General features: G+C 38.0%; 1 protein-coding gene across 3 annotated transcripts; it reads right to left on the reverse strand.

The window, feature by feature from the left end:
* Positions 1-326: 326 nt before the first annotated feature.
* On the reverse strand, positions 327-18799 carry AP5M1 (adaptor related protein complex 5 subunit mu 1). Of its 3 annotated transcripts, none has more exons than XR_013346455.1 (9): positions 18594-18799; positions 12450-13092; positions 10661-10888; positions 10149-10288; positions 9011-9096; positions 8800-8915; positions 8466-8562; positions 7101-7267; positions 327-5679 (listed from the first exon to the last, which is right to left on the reverse strand). XR_013346455.1 is itself a non-coding variant. In XM_077819568.1 (8 exons), exons 1-8 carry the CDS (start codon positions 18659-18661, stop codon positions 7185-7187), a joined length of 1461 nt encoding a protein of 486 aa, XP_077675694.1. In that variant the 5' UTR covers positions 18662-18799; the 3' UTR covers positions 7012-7184. The 3 variants fall into 3 exon arrangements, 1 of the variants encoding a protein (XP_077675694.1); XR_013346456.1 differs by having other exon boundaries at positions 331-3637; XM_077819568.1 differs by lacking the exon at positions 327-5679 and having other exon boundaries at positions 7012-7267.
* Between the last annotated feature and the right edge of the window lie 16 nt (positions 18800-18815).

Consider the following 18815-nt stretch of genomic DNA (forward strand, 5'->3'; position numbering starts at 1 on the left):
AGGGGGCGAGGGCAGGAGGAAATCTCTCTCGCGCCTTAGTTTATTGATTAATAAAGTCATTTACATGAGAACAGGAGCTAATTCTTCAGTTCCCACTTGCCCACCTGAAGTCATAGTCCTGTTCCTGATATTGCAATCAGTGGATCTTAGAGCAGAAACAGATTTGTGGTTTCATGGAAATAAGAGAAGAGAATTGCAGAAAATCTGCTAGGTGCATACCTCGGTGGTCTACAAAGAGCCCATACTTGCCCTTGAAGTCAACTGAATTTTTGCCATTGACTTCTATGGAGCTAGATTAGGCCCCAATTGTTTCATTCTCCCTCCCCTGCACACTGTGTGAATAACAGAGCATTGTGTGGCAAATTAAGAACTGGTGCCAGGGGAGCTAACCTATAAACAGGCTATGGAGCTGCAATGCAGCCCCTCTGTGGCAATCAACTGTAAGAGCAAATGCTGCATCTCTTCTGCTGAGGTTTGGAGCTTCTGCTGTCACGGGTTACCCCCGGGGTGCCACTTGGAACTGGGGTACCGCTGAGCCCGCCTGACCCACCAGCCTGGGCTCCCTTTACACTACTGCTGAGGCAAGCCTGCCAAATCCTTTTCCAAGCTTCAGACTACACTTTGCCAGCACACACACAGGTAGGGACACACCCAGCTACAGCTACACACACAGATGCTGAGATCAGCTCTGCATAGGAAGGCTCAGCTAAGGAACTGCCCAGTTACTCAAGTGCACACCCCCGTCTGGAGTGTAAACCCAACATTAGACTGTCTTGCGCTGCACAGAGAATTGTACAGTGTGAGCTCATGAGAGTCGCCCTTTCCCTCAATGTGGAGAGGAATATACACAGCTTTCTGCCCCACAGTTATGATTTCCACACACTGGTTTTAGACAAAACAAAAACAAGTTTATTAACTACAAAAGATAGATTTTAAGTGATTATAAGGGATAGCAAACAAATCAAAGCAGATTACCTAGCAAATAAAACAAAATGCAATCTAAGCTTAATATACTAAAGAAATTGGACATAAGTAGAAAATTCTCACCCTAAATGTTGTTTTAGGCAGATTGCAGAGATTCTTGAGGGCAAGCTACACCTGCTTGCAGCTTAAAACTCCAGGTATTCCTTTCACAGGCTAGAAAACTCTCTAGCCTAGGTTCAGCCCTTCTCCCCTGTGACAGTGCCCCCCATAAGGTTTTATGGAAATATGCTTATGAATATATATGACAACTGGAATATGTTCTATGCTACATATGCCACGTAACATATCTATGTAAAGGTTATGATCTACTGAATCTATTAATCCTATTTGTATGTATGTATATTTTTTTGTTTGAAGTTACGAATATTGGCCGTGTACTGGCTTGATTTCTAAATAACCTTAGTTGAGCATTTGGTCAGTTCCTGGAGAAAGGAATTCGCAAAGTTAAGTGCCAATCAAGAAGCATTTAAGGAACAATGTATCTTGGAATGCTCCGATCCACATAAGAAGTCTTCCTGGAGACATTCAAGATACCATGTGGGCAATGGCTTCTGTGTGTAAAAACCATGAGTCATGCATGGACATGTGACTTGCCAAGGTGACTCCAGAACTCCATCTTGGAGCTGAACTTTGCATATGAGAGAAGAGGGGGTCTCCTCCCACAAGAGAAAGTCTATTTAAGCCGGTGGGCGACCCCTCCATTTTGTCTTCAGCTGGCTAAAGAGAGCCTCTCCACCCCTACGAAAGAAACTGGAACAAAGGGCAATAACTGCAGGGGGTGTGAGTGATTGCTGGACCCAGACTAGAAGGAGATCAGTCTGTAAAAGGAAGCTTACTGGAACAGGTGAGGTTTTGTCTGTATTCAGTTTTATTAGACATAGACTTGCAGGTTTTATTTTATTTTGGTTGGTGATTCACTTTGTTTGGTCTATTACTACTTGGAACCACTTAAATCCTACTTTCTGTATTTAATAAAATAACTTTTTACTTATTAATTAACCCAGAGTATGTATTAATACTTGCCGGGGCGGGGACAGCTGTGCATATCTCTCTATCAGTGTTATAGAGGGCAAACCATTTATGAGTTTACCCTGTATAAGCTTTATACAGGGTAAAATGGATTTATTTAGGGTTCGGACCCCATTGGGAGTTGGACATCTGAGTGTTAAAGACAGGAACACTTCTGTAAGCTGCTTTCAATTAAGCCTACAGCTGTTAAGGGACGTGGTTCAGACCTGGGTCTGGGTTTGCAGCAGGCTCAAACCAGACAGGGCACTGAAGTCCTAAGCTGACAGGGCAGGAAAGCAGGGGCAGAAGTAGTCTTGGCACATCAGGTGGCAGCTCTCAGGGGGTTTCTGTGATCCAACCTGTCACATCCCCCAATTTAGTGTTTTTTTCTTAGGTGTTTACAGCAGTAATCTTGGGCGGGGAGTCAGTGAAGAATGACTCATGATGATGTCACTCCCCTGCCTTAAATAGTTTTAGCATATGGCAGGAACCCTTTGTCTCCCGGTTTGATTCCCACACCTGGTCAGTGGAAAAACACTAGTATTCTGATGGAGTCCAGTACCAGGTGACTTGGTCACATGCCTCTGTAAGGCCATAGCAGCCATGAGAGAGACTGTTTGTAACGTCCTCAGGAAGGCTTCCCGCTGGGAGATTGGCATCCTCAAAGTCCTATTGTTTTCCTTAATAGCCCTTCCCAACCAGCCATCTAGACTGATGCATTCTGTCTAGTGGGCATTCCCCAGGTGTAAACACATTTGTAATAGATGCATAGACAGTATTCCTAACTTCAAGATATCCAAATACTACATGCATACAAGTAGAATAATCATATTCCGTAAATCATAACCTTTCCAATGATATCTCACATGCCTTATCTTGCACATCATAATTAGGTCATACTCATAATAATATTACTATGAAGAATATGGGGCATAATGCCACAACTGCATCTTCACAAGCAGGGATGCACTAGCCTCTTCCTAAAGGCTCATTTAGGGAACACAGAGCTGCAATCATTTCCTCCACTGTGCAGTGCCATTATGGTGCTTTAGGGCATAGGGAGTCTTGTATGTGCCCTCTGCCCCTTGCTGAATTTCATCCCAAAGGATTACAACAATAGTGCATGGGGAGACTAGACTGTACAGTAAGTCGAAATTCAGATTCCAAGCCCAGAGGGGCTCACTGTGATCATCTAGGCGGACCTCCTGTGTAACACAGGTCATACGAATTCCCTGAATGAATACCCGTTTGAATTAGAGCATGCTTTTAGAAGAATATCCACTCTTGATTTTAAACCTTTCCAACGATAGAGAATCCACCACAACCCTTGGTAAGTTGTTCCAAAAGTAAATTTACCCTGTTAAAATTTTGCACCTTATTTGAATTTGTCTAGCTTCAACTTCCAGCCATTGGATTTTGTTGAAGCTTTGTCTTTGAGACTAAAGAGCCTGATTATCAAATTTCTGTTGCCCATGTATTCACTTATAAACTGTGATAGTCACCACTTAACCTAACCTTTACTTTTAACAGTTTGAGCCCCTTAATTCTCTCACTAAAAGGCATGTTTTCCAATCCTGTAACCATTCTTGTAGATCTTCTGCAAGATCGTCTCCAATTTTTCAACATCTTTCTTGAACCGTGGACACTAGAACCAGACACAGTATTTCAGTAGTGGTCATACCAGAGCCAAATACAAAGATAAAATAACTTCTCTACTACTCAACATTCCCGTTTATATACTGGAGGATCACATTAGCCAGCGTCACACTGAGAGCTCATGTTCAGCTGATTATTCACCATGACCCCCAACTCCTTTTCAGAGTCACTACTTCCCAGGATAGAGTCCTACATCCTGTAAGTAGGGCCTACATTCTTTGTTCCTAGAAGTATGACTTTACATTTGGCCACATGAAAACACATATCGTTTGCTTGTGCCCTGCTTACTAAGCGATCCAGGTCATTCTGTATCAGTGACTTGCTCTCTTCATTATTTACCACTTGCGCAAATTAGGTCTGCAAATTGTACCGGTGATGCTTTATGTTTTCTTCTGGCTCATTGATAAAAAAGTTAAACATGGGCCCAAGAACTGATCAAGACAGGACATCACTAGGAACACACCCAATCGATAAGTTCCCATTTACAATTACACTGAGATCTATCAGTTAGCCAGATTTTAGTTCATTTAATGTGTGCCATATTGACTTTCCGTTGTTCTAATTTCTTAATCAAAATGAAGTGCAGTACAAAGTATATTACAGAAACACTATTACCTTTATTAAACAAGCTTAGGTAATCAAAACAGATTAAGTTAATTCCATTATTTTGCCCTAGATTGATGTCAGGCTGATAGGCCTATACTTACCCATGTTGTCTCATTTGCTTTTTTAAAATATTGGCATAACATTAGCTTTCTTCCTCTCCTTTTGAGCTTCCCCTGTGTTCTAAGACTTATTGAAAATAAACATTAATGGTGCAGAAAGCTCCTTGGCCAGCTCTTTTAAACTCTTGGATGTAAATTATCTGGACATGCTGATTTAAAAATGTCTAGCTTTAGCAGCTGTATCTGTGAGAGAGGTGCAAATATGGAATTACAAGAGTCAGGGCCCTTCCTCTGAGAAAGAGCACTATGTATAAAAAAAGATTCTTAAAACTGCCCTTTGGTACAGAAAATATTGAGTAATTATTTGAAGTAAGTATTAAATGGATGACCTTATCTTGAAAAAGAGGCTTGGTACATTACTAAGCAACTAAAGGGACATCAACTTGATGTCTAGTTAACATCAGAACAAGTCAGAAGTAGTTGCAGGAACACCTACCCTTGAATTTTTTGTGGGTTCACAATCACATTTTCCTGATATAAAAAAAAGTTTCTCTCGCAAGACCCACACAAATAGGGAAAACTGATAAGGAAACAGCAAACCCGGCTCGACACAACATACCATCAAATACACAAAGTAAACAAATTAAGAGAATTTTTTCTCTAACCTCTCCTGTATAGTAATCTCAGCTGTGGACATGACATTTTCAGATAGCATTTCCATTAGGTATCATGGGGGATTGTGGTGGTTATAATTAGCAGTAAAACAACAACACTGTTTCCCATTGTTCAGGCTGCAGCTATCTCACAATCACCACACCAAAGAGGGATCTTGTGGCTATTAAACAATTTAGCTCAAACATGCTTGGTCTACTTGAGTTTGTCTTGGAGGTTGACTAGTTCATAGCTGCTTTCCAACGTGTGGGTCAAATTATGCTCTCAGAACATCCCATTGAAGGCCAATGAGCCACATTTTGTCAGAAGGGGACTGAGAATTAGTAGCATTATTTCCCTCATCTTCTGACTACAAAGGATTTCTCTGCTGTGTGATGTCCATGGTTTCAGGTGGAGGTGAGAGAGGCTGGTAACGGCCTGAGGAGAGACATCACCTGCACTATCATCCCCCTCCAAACCTTCACTGACATCCCCACGTAAATTAATCCTGCCAATCACTTTCCCTTCTTGCATACTGAAGTCCTCCTCGCTTAGGGAGATTTGGAAGCATGGACAGGAGGTGAACCAAAAGGAGCACAGCTTGTGAAGCAGCCCTGCTATCATGGACAAGGGAGCTTCTGCTGTCACACAATGAATTCCTCAGCCCTGTTGATGCTCCAAGATACACAGGATTGTCCTGGAGATTCTTGGACACCTGTGAATTACAAAGGTGGTGCCTGCTATGAAGGGTGAACAAATCTCCTTTCCCTCTACTGGGATGGTGCAAAGCAATCCCCACAAGTTGAAATTCAGATTCATGGCCCTTCTGTAGCTTTCTTGTACATAGGGTAGGGGCCAAAACTCTAGGGAATTTATGAATGCACTATTTGTCCAGTAGTAAAAATGAATGCAGCATCTTTGTAAAATGGGTCATTTTAATTCCACCATACTGTAGCTGTCCTTTAGAAGTTTGCATAGCAGTTTCAGCAGAGCTGCATGGTTCACATGAACCAATCTACTCTTTAGAACGTTCAACCAATTAGATTACTATCTCAATCTAAGCATATTTAAATTATAGCTTAAAACTTTCCTCCTTATATAAATCACTAATCTTATTATCACACAGCGTACAGTTAAACAAGAGGTACTGTAGCAGCAACCATGGTGCTCAGTTATTAAAGGCGGCATTCTTCTCTTCTTTTGTGTCATTCTCCAGGTTCCCACAGTTTTTTCCGCCAGCCTTTCACAATTTGCTCATTTCCTGATCTCTCTCTTAAAGTCCGTTTCCTGTGTTCCTGCAGATACTAATTTTCTTCTGAAAATTAGAGGTTTAACTCATATTCCCTTTGCTTGAAGCCCAGGTTTCTAACAAAAGTGAGTTAGCGATACTTTTCAGCACATTAACAAACTTGGATAATTTTGTTCGCTATTTTTTGTAAATATTTGATGATTTGTTTTTTAAACTGTATTTGCATCTCTGTATCATCTTTGCTACTGTCTCCTATAACAATGCTATCTAAAGGTAGATTTCCAGATCATTGCTATCAATGTCATTAGGTGGTTATTGTTCACAACTTTAAAAGCACGATACAATTCATTTGCCATTACTAAAATATAAATGAGCTAAAGTGTTCATATGTACTTCATACAGAACCACATACAAAAATCATCTTGTCAAACAAATGGGGAAGAGCAACTGTATGAAGACAAAGATTAAAATGATTCTTTGCTATTGGACTGCACTATTAATTTAGGGTCCAGTCTGACTCCTTGACTTCATTATAGGAGTAAGATCAGGCACTTTATGTGGGCCTGTAAGTTTGTGTGTGTTGATGGACCGCTGGTGCCTGCACAGAACCACACTGAAGTTGGTGGCATTCTGCATACGAACAGGGCTTGTCCATACCAGCTTGCAGCACTGGATCTTTATTTTGTAAAAGTTAAAAATAGCGGGAAGATGTGTGTGGGGTAGAGATGGAGGGGTGGAATCAGACTTTAAAAGTGTATTCTTTCAAATAGTATCTAAGACTAAAAACGTTACAGCAAACAAGATAAATTATAATTTTAATTGAAATAAATTGATGTTTTCCCCCAAAACAGGAAGTTAAATACGAATATATTCATTAAAAATACTACCTTTTTTTTTTTCTTTACAATATATTAACATCACTTTTGATAGCGGTCTTTTTTGTTCAAATGCAAAAATTCTTCACAGGGAAATTAGAAAAATAATGTTCTGTACACTACAGGTGCTGGGGCTTTGGAATTCCAGATGTAATAATCTGAGGAAATCAATTCCCGGGCTAAAAAAGATAGACAAAATAAACGTTAAATGGTGTCTTGCATTAAGATATGACTTTATTCAATTTAAGAAAATATTGATCCATTCTTACTAATTGACAGAAAAAGTGTAATACCCAAAAAGTGTAATACCCACTCTTTAAATTGTAATACCCAAATTATTATTTGGGAATTGTTTCTGAAGAGGAGATATTTAAAGTCTCAGCTTCAATTACCTCTACTAATACATTGGTCACAAGCTTATAATTCAAACAGAGGCTAACTCAAAAGCAGGCGTATGGTTTGGATTTTGTTTAGTGAATATAAACTGTGTATTCAATATAAATATATATGGCATGACAACTAACTACTGTGATGAATGGTTTGGCACCGCTTGAGTTCTCATGAGGAATTTCTGGGCTTCTGCTGAGGTACTTGGAACAAGTTACAAAATAAAGAAGCAGCAAATAAAACAGTGACTTTATTAGCCACCACTGCCTACTCACATTTAATGAGTGTCTAATATTTGCCCAACAGTGGTACTTTTTTGGTGAAGACCCAAGGACCTTAAGTGTTCAAACACATCGGAAAAAGAATGGCCCACTGTTAATTGGGGATGACAGCACTTTCTTACATCACAGATTTGCAGTGAGGATAAATATATTAAAGAATATTAAAGACTGTAGGCACTTGGATACTTTGATAATGGGGGCCATATAAATATTTAAAATATAGAGATTACCCACTTATGCCACGTGAATATTGTTCCTCTTCTATAACCCTTTTTTATCAGATACATGTTATAAGAGAATCTTAAAAAAGACATAATTTAAGCTGAAGCTAGAATACAGTAGCTATTCTACCTGGAGTACATAATTCAGTTTCCAAGTGTAGTTCATAATGGTTTATCTTGTCAGAAAGACTGCACTATTTATTGTAAGAGCGGGTGTGATATTTCTAGTTACCGTGTCACTAGATCTTTACATTCTTGTCAGACTCAGTCACATCATTTGATTAAAAAGGTACTTTCAAACTTTTTTTTTTAAAAGAGATACATGTTTTTTACTTTAGTGATTTTTACACTGAAATTCACTAACTTTGAAAATAATATTTAATAAAATCAACAAAAATAATCTAATTTTAAAACTCAGCCAATTATTTGTACTTCACAACTCCACTTTACCATTTCAACTAAATATTCAATAATTTTGAACAACTCACATGTACTTATTTTTGGTTTTCCTGTTGAAAAGACCTGAACAGAATGCTGATCTGCATAACATCCAGTAAGTGTGTAGTCTGGGATCCTAAAATAAAGCTACAAAAATATGGAGAAAACATGATCAGATGCATATTTTTATTCTTACTTCAGAAATGCTGGTAATCTAAATTATGCCACTCTTGGTGTGCAAAGACATAAAATTGATAGGAAGGAGCATCCTAGAAAAATAGAGAACAAAGATACTGATTGTGTGTGATGCAAATCAATGTAGTTTCATAGCCAATTTTAATTAATAAAAAGTGATTACTAACTCTCATAAAGACTACAACTCACTTTTACATATGCAGTACTCCCAGTGCAAATTGGATCAACTGGTTGCTCTTTGCTCATAGAACGAAAAGTCACAGTTCCAGTAAGAGAAATTTCTAATGATTTGGGAAACTTTTGTCCTAGAAACAAAAACTGCCTCAGTAAAAAATTAGATAAACAAATGTACACAAAAAATGACTCTGGAAAAAAGAACGATGTATTTTATTCAGCTTACCTATGACCCAAACCAATAAGCTTTTCTCTCGAGATACATCTAGCTGGCCATAACTAACTTTGTACTCCAAATGAGCGACTGGACCCCTATTGTAGAAAAGGGAGTAAAATGTCATTGGAACGAACACCAGACAACTATTTATTGACAGGTATTTTATTGAATAAAGCAAGAAATGTATTAAAACGAATGTCACTGTTTATGTGTGCACAGAGAAATCACACTGAACGGAACATACTGCTATCTTGTGGAAAGAAATTACAGCCAAGGGGGATCATTACTGTTTTAACGTATTAACTGCAGTAGAGCTTTTGGTGATTTTATTTCATTTATTTCCTTGACAGCATTTTACCACTGCTATGATCAATGTCAGCAGCTTTGTAGAATTTCAGTTATAATTTAATGATAATTATATGACAATACACTCATACCAATCGTCAGGCTTAATAAAACTGTATTTTAATTTTAAATAACTATATTTGGATAAGAAGGAGTACTTGTGATAAACACCCATTTTTTCATGGTCTGTGTGTATAAAATATCCTCACTGCATTTTCCACTTTATGCATCCGAAGAAGTGAGCTGTAGCTCACAAAAGCTTATGCTCAAATAAATTGGTTAGTTTCTAAGGTGCCACAAGTACTCCTTTTCTTTTTGCGAATACAGATTAACACGGCTGCTACTCTGAAACCTATATTTGGATAAGCTGATTTTTGACAATGATTAGAAGTTTTTACATTTGGGAGATCCTGGTTTGGAAGCAACCTCAAGACTTACACCACCAGGTCGGTGGTGGCTAAATTTGACACAAAGAATGGTAGAGGGAAATAGGATATTCAGTGAAAGTGATCCAAGTTATCCTTTCAGAGTAGTAGCATAAATCTGGTTGGAGAAAGCATCTGTCCTGACTGTTGGCATCGCTGATAAAAAAAAAGGATACCAGAATCAGGATCCAGTTGAATATCCTGAGTATCTCATTCGAGTTTGAATACTTTTTAGGTGATTTCTTGTCTTTCAATGACAGCAGCCTTTGACATATGCTTGAGGGGGAACAAAACCTGATATGTTGATCCGTGAGAGCCCATTCTAAGAAGCCTACTAGGGAGGTGAAGAAAATTATTTAGGATTTCTTTACTCTTACCTGTTAAAGAAAGGTATACGAGCTTCACAGTACTCAAAAGCATTTTTTACACTTTCATGAAGTTTTAAATTAACTGTTAATTTTAATTGCAATTCTTCTTCCTTCAGCTGGTAAAATCCCAAAATTGGTGGTACAGGCACCTGAAAAGAGTAGACTAATTTTAGGAATAATTCAGCAATACCTTCAAGAAGTTAGTTATACTCTTTAATAATAAGTAGTTTAATAGTTGATTAATTTATGTTGAAAACTATATATTTTTAATGACCCTGCAAGCCAGGCTTTTCAGGTCACTTATGCTACATAGATTTGTGGTGTGCTAGGAACAGTTCCTGGCACCTTATCTTTGCTCTACTGTGTCAGAATAAAGTTTGCTAATCCCTGAGGAAGCTCATTTAAACGCTCTCTCTCTCTCTCTCTCTCTCTCTCTCTCTCTCTCAAAAAAAAAGATTTTCTCCCACCTCCACACCCACTTGAAAGACTGGTAAGTTATATCTATCAGGAAATGTAGTTACCTGGGAAGTATAGTAGCACAAATTGAATAAGTCAGAAGGAGGAGTGAAAGGAAGTTTATATGGCCCGCTAAATGCAGAATCATCCATGACATCAACGCTACAGGAAGTAAGAATTGCAGAGTCAAGAGAAGTCACACAGGGATGCACCAGGATATCCTGGAGTGGAGAGCCATTGGCAGGGAGGTTCAAGCTGACAGTCACATTTGATGTAGCTCCTTCTAAATCACACTTGAACACAAAATGTCAGGAAATTACTCAATAGTATTTCTAAAATCAGAACTAGACATTTGAAAATAAAACAAAAACTAAACGATCCCACTAAAGAATTTTAAATGGGCTCGCACGTGAATGACAGATATACTTTCAAACCCATGTATTTTCCCCAGTTTTTAACCTTCTGATATCCTAAGGAGCATTAACACAGAATCTTTTATAGAACAGTCTTTTAATTAATAAGCACTCCTTGGTAAAAGATGCAACTGAACCAAGCACATGCAGTAACATTATTAAGAATTTGATAGACATATTCAGTAATGGTCTGTCCAATTAATTCAGTTATTCATATATCTGTTTAATAGATTCAAACATGCTATTAATGTCCACTGAGATACCATGTCAGCTTTCTCACAGTGATGACCTGCAGTGCTATCCACTGTCTAGTCACTTGGTGCACCAGCTCAACAGTGCGTGATTACACCAATACTTTCTCTTTATGGCTGGCTATCTACTCTGCAAAGTGACCCAGAAACCTGCCCCACTGAGCACAAGAATCTCTACACCAAGATAATCCCCACCAGCACAACTGGTGGGAAATAACCCAGAGTCTTCAAGAACAGTAGACTTTGGTCAACTTCCCTATGATGAGCATGCTGCCACTTATTGCTAATAATTAAATTACCATGATGCACATTATCAGAATTTCTTTTCTCCTTATCAAACAATACCAGCTAAAAAAATGGTTAGTTATAATAATGTCACACACTTCTCCAGCACAATTTATGATAAAGAAGAGAAACATTAAATCATTTGATACAGCTACTGGATTCACTATTAAAGATACAAATATTAGCATGTTTCATAAAAATATTATTGATCTACTTAACCAATTTGCTTCCTCATTTTTACTAATAAAAATGAACACCTGAAACACACACAGAGGCTATTATAACCCTGTTTTCTTTCATAAGAATCTATGTTCTTAGATTTATCAACATTAGGAATTAGAAATAGCATGTATGGATGCATGATTTTGTTTTAATAGAAGAAAGAAAGATATAAAATTAAAAACTTTCATTTACTTGAAACCCACCAAGCAATTTTTAAAGCGCTAATGCAAAGACACTTTTAACATTCTCATTTAAGAATTTTGGTTTTGGTGATCATTACTAAACAAGACATTTATTAGATGGCTGGGGTAAACTTAGCACTGTAATTGTCATTTTTCATTCCCTGTCCTTAAATGCAAACACTTACTATTTCATTTAAAATAATAAGAACATTGTAAAATACTTTGGTATGGATGATGCTAGAGAGGAGTGTTGGTTTTATTTCCCATAAATAGCTAGTGAAAAAAATGTGTGAAGAATGCAAGAAAATAACAGTAAAGCAACATTTTTTATTCTGATTTAGCTCACTAATCTAATAAATATCCTCTGGTACACATTTAGGCATAAAAGCTATTTCGTTCGATTGCCCCATATGCCAAGGTAAAATGAACTGAAATTTTACTTTTCCTAGTCCGCTCATATGCTAAACAGGTTAGTCAGATTTGTACTAGAAATATCCTCACCTTACAAGTCACAGTTCCATAAACCTGCCACATATCTGCAACATCCGTTTTGTCATATTGCATGGACTTGACTTTTTCAGTGATACAAACATTAACCTGAGGTTTGCCTTTGTATGTGCTAATTCTCCAAATTGGTTGTTTCTGCGTGTGGTTTGTAGAAACATGAATGTTATCTAATAAGCCATTCAAGTCTGTATCTAATGGGGTGCCATATGGACAGGCCTGCATGAGCAAACTTGGAAGTTGGCCCACTTTTGCACTCATCTCAGCTTCATTCTTCTGACTGGAGTTAATGAAGACCAGCAATCCTGACAAGAGAGCGAAGGCTTGTGAGATTCCACTAATGCTAATGAGGGGTGGGCGTGGCTTCAAGAATTGCTCAACTAGGGGAAGACAAACATATATCAAACCACTCTTCTGAAAGGCAAGGACAGGCCAGAGGTCCCCTCCTCCTGTTGGAAGCGCATACACAGAAGTCTTGTTGATTCGAGAACAGCTATCTCGATATTCCACAAAGTTCTTGTCTGGATCTGTCAGCTTAAGTTCAAAAAGCAATGCTTTAAGAAAAACACTGTCCTCTGGTACAGTCACATAGCTTGCTCCATTGAAGGCTTTTGCTCGTTTTTCAACAGTGGGGTAATGCCTGTAATACAGAAGCAGAAATTCATTTGCATTACTCATCTTACCCCGCCCATAATACAAAACACACACATTTCCTGATATTGTCTGAGCTATACATTGTCTTTTCTAATTATCCAAATGCAGAAATTCTGCTGCTGCTCTGAGAGGGAGTATTACAAAGAACTATGGAAGATGGATATAGTCAGGGTTGAGGTTCAGTCAAATATAAAAGCACGGACAGAACATTTGAAGGCCCTCATCCTGCAAATTATGTTGTGCTCATGGACCCCTATGGCACCCTAATGAAGCATGTGGGTGAATGAGTCTGCCCACCTGGAGCAACTTGCAAATCAGAGCCTAAATCACTGCTAATAATAAATAAGATTTTTAGCAACAAGTGGATTTTTATTGGAAAGTTTGAGCAAAAGTACTCACCCATTTTTGAATAAAGATATGTATCTTTTTCTGTTATAAAAAGATGCAGACTATTTAAAATAAAACAAGCATAAACAACACCTGTGCAACGGAACTTTAAAAGTTGAAACTTTCCAGGAAGCTAGGTTTCATTCACTGAGGACTGGTTTCCAGGAAAAATGAAAAATAAGTTATGTATTTGTGCAATACAACATTTCTGCTACCTTTAGTGTTATTATAATAATATTTATAAGACTATAGAAGAACATAAATACATAATATCAATGTTAGTTACATACATATAATAGGTTTCAGAGTAACAGCCATGTTAGTCTGTATTCGCAAAAAGAAAAGGAGTACTTGTGGCACGTTAGAGACTAACCAATTTATTTGAGCATAAGCTTTCGTGAGCTACAGCTCACTTCATCGGATGCATACTATGAAGTGAGCTGTAGCTCACGAAAGCTTATGCTCAAATAAATTGGTTAGTCTCTAAGGTGCCACAAGTTCTCCTTTTCTTTGTACATACAATACTTAGTTCTGCCTTGAGTGCAGGGGACTGGACTAGATGACCTCTCGAGGTCCCTTCCAGTTCTATGATTCTATGTAGTTTTGCATTGCTATTCCACCGTGGACTTCCATAATTCTGTAATTCCAAAACTGAATAGGCAAGAGCTTACATCATAAAATCTGTAGAGCGGTGATTACTTAAATTAATCTAATATTAAGGTTAGTGAGCAACCTTTACTTTAATATACAAAGGTCTTTCAATAAAAAAGTCCATTTTTTTCAACAGGAGTTGGATTTGTGTGTGGGTAAAATTGGATTCTAAACTGTATGTACAGTATGTGTAATTTAAGACTACAATAACTACTTAATATATACATCTCTTGACTGTTTAAAAAGTTATAATCTTAATGTTACATTAAAAGATTTTATATATTTTAAAATTTCTGTTTTGTATAAATATTCTTTACATATTTGTCTCTGATTTTCTAGTGAGAGAATTTGAGAAAAATCAAGCCAGCTATTTTATGCTACACCTGGTAATTTATCCTCAAACAATATTAATTTATTTATTTGTTGGGGGGAGAAATCCCTATTTTCTTCTTAGGCTAATTTATATCTACCAGGAACAACTGAAGATTTGACTTTTTAACAGTTGACAAAAGAGGAAGAGTGTTGTCACTGGTTTACTCCCTCCCCTAATCATCCTGAAATAGATTCCTATTTGGGCCACAGCATGTTTGCTGGTGTTGCTCTCAGACCCACCTAAAAGACTCTTTTAAGCAATAGTGGAGCAAAAGTTATATATATATATATATATATATATATATATAAATTTTTAAAACAAACTATTTACATGACTCTACAGAAATTAAAAAGATAGGATGAGTCTCTCAGTCCTTTTGCACTTCATTTTATCTGTGCCTTCCATGTGTTCTGCTCCCTTTGACTCCTTGTTCCTCTGGTCATAGTTCTTTAGTTAGAGGGTTCTTCTCCCATTGGCTGGCAAACAGCTCCAGTCCCTTTTGGTTCCTCTCTTGGCAGAAGCCCTCATTGGTGGCAGCTACGCTGGCTTCTCCCGGTTGTTTTCAGCTGGTTTTTACAAGCATCTAGGCCTTTGTAGTGAAGAGCCTGGATAAGAAAGCATAACAAAAAAAGAAGCCAGAACTGTGTGATTTACACATGGACCACACAAAAAAGTTTGAGAATCATCTCTCCAAGTGGTCTCATATACATGATGAAGAGTAGGGGGCATGGATCTGTTTCACAGCTTGAATTTTTCTTAGGACTTGTGAAACATAATTAAATAGGATGGGACCAAGTTCTGCCTTGGGGATTAACTCTTGTTTTTGGCTGTTTTTTTGAAAATATGGTACGAGGAAATGCTTGGGGTGTAAAGTTTTGCATCACTAATATCCTAGTCTTCTGCCAGCACACTTCATCTGCTTGAAGTTTGTCAGCAAACCACAGTGATCTCATTCTATGCATGCAGAGGAGAGGCTTGGATTCAAAGCACTGATGGTGGTGACCATCAGATGATTATATTGCTTTATTGACTTGCTGGTCTCTTAGCCTTGTGGTTTTCCCTTCAAGGATACACTGACAATTTCATGAATTTAAAAGTTTCCACTGGTGAATCAGCTGTGGTGGTGCACCTATCTTTATAAGATAGTATGAATGCTCTGATCTTTGCCTGGATGTGAATGTGATCAGACCAAGAGAGTGGAATGTTTGTGATGTCTCCAATGTCCTTGCTTATGCTGAACATCAGATCTAGCGTGCATCCAGCTGAGTGCATGAGTCTGGAGATGACTTTTCTGAAACCCAGGCGAGATAGGAGACTGGATGTTAAGACATTCTTTATATTATCTATGTTGAAGTTAAGGTCACTGATGATGATGAACTTGGGTATTCCAACACAACTATGTGCAACAGGTTTATTAGTTCCCCTAGAAAACTGACAGGATCTTTGTCTGGACATCACTAGAAGTCTAAGGTGCTCTTTGTCCTCTTCCATGTAGTTCACTGAGAAACATTAAAGTGTTTTTGTGGAAAGCAGAATAGTCTACTGAATAGGGCACTGGACTAGGATTCAGGAAACCTGAGTTCTATTTCCTGGTTCTTCAATTATCTCTGTTTACTCTCTCACCATTTGTCCAGCTTGTCTGTTTAGACTGTAAGGTTTTCAGGGCAGGGACTGTTTCTTACTATGTGTTTGTAAAATAGAGCCCCAATCTTGGCTGAGACCTCTAAATACTACTCTAATACATAGAAGAGGAGGAATTTCTAGGGTAGAGCAGTCTTCATCTGAGGTTGGAGGTGAGACTACTTTCTTTTTGTCTTGTTCTGGATTCTCTCTTGATTGTGTTGAATTGAGAATAAGATTGCAGTCCTCCACTTTTACCCCTTCTTCAGGCCCCACAATTTTTTCCTGTCTCAAATATGTCCAGGTTCCCTTCTCTCATTCTCTAGAGAACAACAATCCTCTAGAATCATACAGATTACTCTCAAACAGGCAGGAGACTTCCCACGAAAACACTTTTCTAGTCAGAAGCCTTTCTGCTCTGTGCTTTCAGTTCTAAAGGAGTAAGAGTCCTAAATAAATAAATTCTTCCTGGAAAATGCCTGTTTAGTGCCCAAAGAACTCTCTCTATATGAAGGTTACAATCAACTTGGGCAAAAATCACACTTCTGGCTGAAAATACTTTACCTACTCTCCAGTTACAAACAGAAGAGTACTAAAACTCAAAAGACGTTAACAATGTTTTTCTACATTTTCAGTTGTTTCTGTTGATCATTTGACAACATTTTGTAGAGTCACCTTCATGGTTTTCTGTGTGCCACCAGATACTGTAGTTTTTTCTCTTAATGAAAAGACTCTCATTAACATCAGAGGAACAGAAAAAACACCACCACTAACATTTGTTAAAAAGGAATTTAAATAGTATGGGTTATTTTACTGCTCTCTCAGATATTGGAAATTTTAAAAATTATTTTCTAAAATTAAAAAGACACTGTCAACTTGAAGTACAATATTAATGAAAAAGGATTTAATTGGCATCATGCAGTTTAAACCCAATATGGAGATTAGTTTTGTTTGTTTATTTTGCAGAAGCAGTCGAAACGTTCCATATATCATCATTCAAGCTGCTATGAAAATACTGATGTTCTTACATTACAAATTGGTAATTTTTTTGGTAAGAGTTACTATTCAAAAATAAAGCAAATGCAATAAAATTATAACAAAAGAATAAATAAGCAATCACAGCCCAGAAATATCAAATATATTTTTACTAGTGTAATACCAAAATCTTACTGACAAAACTGTATCCAACCACATCACTATATTTCCACTATATTTCATCTAGTTATTCACTTTTTAGCCCCGTCCTCATACTTACCAAGCTTTACTATGGCATTTGATCAGTCATGTAAGTTGTTTAATGCTTTGTATACTCTTCTGCAATTAATATTAGTCTTTAAATAATGCAAAGAACCCAACATAAACAAAAATTTGAATCTCAGTTTCTCACTCTATTGTGCCAAATAGTGGGTAATGTTATGCATATGTACTGAATTACCAAGCTTCAGGTTAAGGATGGAGTGGGAGTCTCAGTTTAGCACTACATTGCTTTTGTCCGTTCAAATCAGCCCCATATAATTTGAGCAGTTATTGAGTTTCCATACGCTTCTGAAAAAAGTACCAACTTTCTTCCCAAATGAAAATAGATTTTTTAAAAAATAAATCCTTATCTCTGTTCCTAGTAGCATTTAACATTTAAAAAAATTATTTCATTTTGTTATAATCCATGGACCCAGCCCTGCAACAAGCACTGCATGGGCAGACACATGCACCAGCATGGTGCTCCAGTGAAATCACAGTGAGGCTCTGGGAAAGCACAAGGGTCCGGCCTGCACATATTAGATTGTAGAACTAGGACCTAAATGACCTTTCAGCATTTCTCTCTTCCTTATGTGAGGATGGATTTGAAGGGCAGTGCATATGTGTTACAGTTATTCTCTAGAGAGGATGGAGGATTTTGCTGTGTGTTTCAGTAGGCCTGTCTTCACTAGAATATGTTAGAACTTAACCCTGTGGAGTCATGATAAATAATGCAAAGTCCTGTCTAACATTGTAATCAGTGTAAACTGAGCCAAATCACATTTACTATTGAGCCACTGGTCATGGGCATCCCTATTAGGGCCATGATCAGTACACAGGACATTAAACACTATTTGTCCCTGTCTATGCTGACTGCAAAGTCATGTTCAACATTGCGACAGTTAATGTGCCTCTTCTAGGTCACGTACGAACTTGACCTGATTTTCTGATGAAGCAAAGCCCACTGAGAGATATTTACTAGCCCTGTCAAGGTTCCCTGACACAATGAGATTCACAATGATTAAAGTTATTGGGTCTATCATAATCTGAGAGTAGCAATTTTAGTAAAACAGTATTTACACAAAATCACTCGATGACCTGGCTTGATTTTTATTTTTTGTTTTGTTTTGCCAGGTCTGCATGAGCCACCCTCAGGCACACACTTTAAGCAGTGGAGACTCAGATTAACATAGATTCAGGCAGGTGGTAGGCGGCGTTACCTGGAGAACATCACGGCTCCACAGGCCCCTTGCTCGTAGCTGATGAGCCACAGTCCCCTCAGGGCCATCACAGACAGCGAGCTGACCAGGACCACTGCACTTCAGTTCACCATGATGGGCAGTTACCTGAGGTGCCCAGCATCCCAGGCCTACTGCCTGCCCAGGGCATTATTGAACAGTGAAATTCCTGCCTGTTCCCCCTAACAAGTCCCCGTCCCCCCA

The sequence above is a fragment of the Eretmochelys imbricata genome, chromosome 6, assembly GCF_965152235.1.
Source record: "Eretmochelys imbricata isolate rEreImb1 chromosome 6, rEreImb1.hap1, whole genome shotgun sequence".
Classification (NCBI taxonomy): Eukaryota; Metazoa; Chordata; order Testudines; family Cheloniidae; genus Eretmochelys; species Eretmochelys imbricata.